The sequence below is a fragment of the Rhamphochromis longiceps genome, linkage group LG7, assembly GCF_057381845.1.
Source record: "Rhamphochromis longiceps isolate RC_006_pf linkage group LG7, R_longiceps_female_GT1.1, whole genome shotgun sequence".
In the NCBI taxonomy this organism is placed as follows: domain Eukaryota; kingdom Metazoa; phylum Chordata; class Actinopteri; order Cichliformes; family Cichlidae; genus Rhamphochromis; species Rhamphochromis longiceps.
The window spans coordinates 43,647,084-43,649,907 of NC_140563.1; the positions used below are offsets into that span (position 1 = coordinate 43,647,084).

Consider the following 2,824-nt stretch of genomic DNA (forward strand, 5'->3'; position numbering starts at 1 on the left):
AAGTTACCAGCCTGGCAGAGGGCATTTCATCAAAACAAAGCTTCTTAGAAAGTAACACGTCTATGACCTGGATAGAAAAGAACCACAGACTGAATACAAAGGATGGATTGTAGCCACTGAAATGAGAAAGAAAGGGCAAGCCTTTGCTGTTCCAGGACAGCAGGAGCTGAATGTAAAGGAGAAAAAGTGGAGGGTTTGGATGCTACGTCCATCTTTTGCATACAGTCTATCATCTAAACAGAGAGGCAAGTGACCTGCAACAGTCATCAGTGTTTCAGGAGCTTTTTAAAGGCGACGTATTACACATAAGAGCCAGATAAAATGAGCTGTTATGAAGAGTGTTTAAGAGAATTTCTGCTCTGCACTGGTCTAATTGCAGCTTTGACCAAAGTCAACAATCATTGTCTTACCACTTTGTTCAATCATCATCATTACATTCATGAACCAGGCTTATAGCAGCTGGTATTCTTGTTCATCTAAATACAACAAAACCCCCCAGAGAGATAACATGAACTGATTAATATTACTATCAATTTCCCTTCAAGTCCATCATACATAATCAAAGCAAACCCTGGAAAATAACAACCTAAAGAAAACACTGATGATATAACTGCAATTGTGCAATATTTAGAGACAAGTTATCTGCTGTGGTCACACAATGCTCTTATAACACTGTAATAAAACTTAACTCATGGATCAACATGTGGCATACACCAATCAGGCATAACATTATGACCACTAGCAAAGTGAGTAACACTGATTCAGACTATTCAACACGGAGGCCACACCTGGCATCTTGGTGCCAGATATCATGTGATGGGTCAGGGCCGCTTTGGCAGCAAAAGGGCGACCAACACAGTGTTAGTTAGGTAGTCATAATGTAATGCCCGATTGGTGTATCTGAAAGACTGAAATGAGACAGAATAAGGAGCCTTTCGTTCAATAAAGGTCAACCTGACAGAGAGAAATAGCAGAGCCTTAAAATTTTCCATGATAGAGGACGTTTGTTCTATAAATTATTACATTATTTCTCCAAGAAGGAGCTGAGGCCGCTTTTACCTTAATGCTACATAAAGTATAGTTGTGTATCGTTTAGGGAGTGGGTATGTTTTGGACAGCTAAACCTGAGGTTTCTTTGTGAGCCACTTCCCCGTCTTTGTGGTTTGTTGAAAACGAAATGTACAGTGGCTGCAGCTCCTCTCTGGAACCACGCTGTTAGACAATAACTAATTACATTATTTCTCCAAGAAGGCGCTGAGGCTGCTTTTAGCACGGCGGGCCTTCTCTATGCTCTCAAAGGTTGGAGTCCCTTGAGGTAACTGTAGACGGTCATTTTCAGTCTCCATGATATTCTCAGCTTCCCCTAAAGACATCATGAAAAACACATTTAATGGGTATAATTAGTGACTGCAATCTTTTTTAAAAATGTCATTAATGAATAACTAAACACAATATTTGTTAAACATTTAGATGCATTATTTGGTAAACAGTAAGGTCCATTTGGACAGAGACTTTTTCTTTTTTAGCATTTTGGTTCTGTTCATTACCACAATTAATTTTAAATATAACAACTTTAAATATAATTAACTCAGATCCAGTTGAACTGCCGACTGTCAGCCTTAATTCAGTGGGTTGAACAAAAAGATTGCACAAAAATGTGAGAACTAAAATGCAATCCCATCATTTCAGGACATCAAAAGTAACTGGACAAATAAAATAAAATGTATTCATTTGAATCGTGCTAATGCAAGCGCCACACCTCAAATCAACTCCAGGGCTTCTATCTGCTTAATTGATAATGACATAACAAAGGAAGTGCCCACACCTGCCCATGAAATAGCCTTTCAGTCAAATGTCCAATTACTTTTTGTCCCTTTAAAAAGCGGGGGGCACACGTTAAGGGGCCGGAACTCCAAAACCTTCATCCGATTTGAATGTGGATTTTCTCATATGAAAGCTGGGCGTCTACACATTATATAGATGCCCATCATAGCGGAAAGTGGAAATTGTTTTGGTAAACAGACACTATTCACGTATTTAAATATATATATGGACCTAACTGTATATTAGAGCCTGTGTTTTCTGGATATAGTGAGTCTGTGTTCTGCTGTTCAAAGTAAAATAATCCTCTAAAACCAAAGCAAAGAATCACTATATAATGCTTGATAAGGATTTATTTACCCGTCTGTGCACCCTCTTTTTAAATGTTAAACAGGTTTCCTTAAGATGATGATGCCTGTAAGTGTGTAGCTTTACCTCTCATACGATTAATAAGCGTTCCATAGGCGCTGTCCATCTGGTAGGCAAATATGAAACTGAGAGGTATGATGGGAGCCAGCATGCCTGGGTTCTTTCTTTTAATAGCTCTAAAGAAAAATGATGATAAACAGAAGACAATATTTAACTGCAAAGATAAAAGCACAACACAGAGATGAGTCTGTGTGTGTTTGTGTCAGATCTTTGTGAGGTGTTAGAATCTCACCCTGCAGTTAGTCCCACTGTGGCCACCGCAAAGAAACTGCCAAAGTATTTCAGAAACTCTCTGGACCAGGCGATCTGCATCGCCATCTGCCGCTCTCTCATCTGGTTCTGCATCAGAATCTGGCGCTCCATCTGGGCACATGCACGCGCGCACACAGACACACAAAAATAAATTAAGAAGAAATGATGAAATAAAATTTTCCCTGCTTGGTAAGATTTCATTTTCAGTTATAATCAATTTCAGTCAATTACTGTTGATCAGAGCTGTAATAATCATCTGATTCATCAGTTAATTGTTTTATGAGAGTACAGACAGTTTAAAGAGATCTCCATAAGCACCAAA

At 38.9% G+C, this 2,824-nt stretch overlaps 1 protein-coding gene across 1 annotated transcript; it reads right to left on the reverse strand.

The window, feature by feature from the left end:
* Positions 1–341: 341 nt before the first annotated feature.
* Positions 342–2,824, reverse strand: LOC146665955 (plasminogen receptor (KT)-like). The gene is made up of 3 exons (XM_085413763.1): positions 2,483–2,824; positions 2,257–2,366; positions 342–1,363 (listed from the first exon to the last, which is right to left on the reverse strand). Exons 1-3 carry the CDS (start codon positions 2,701–2,703, stop codon positions 1,236–1,238), a joined length of 459 nt encoding a protein of 152 aa, XP_085269889.1. The 5' UTR covers positions 2,704–2,824; the 3' UTR covers positions 342–1,235.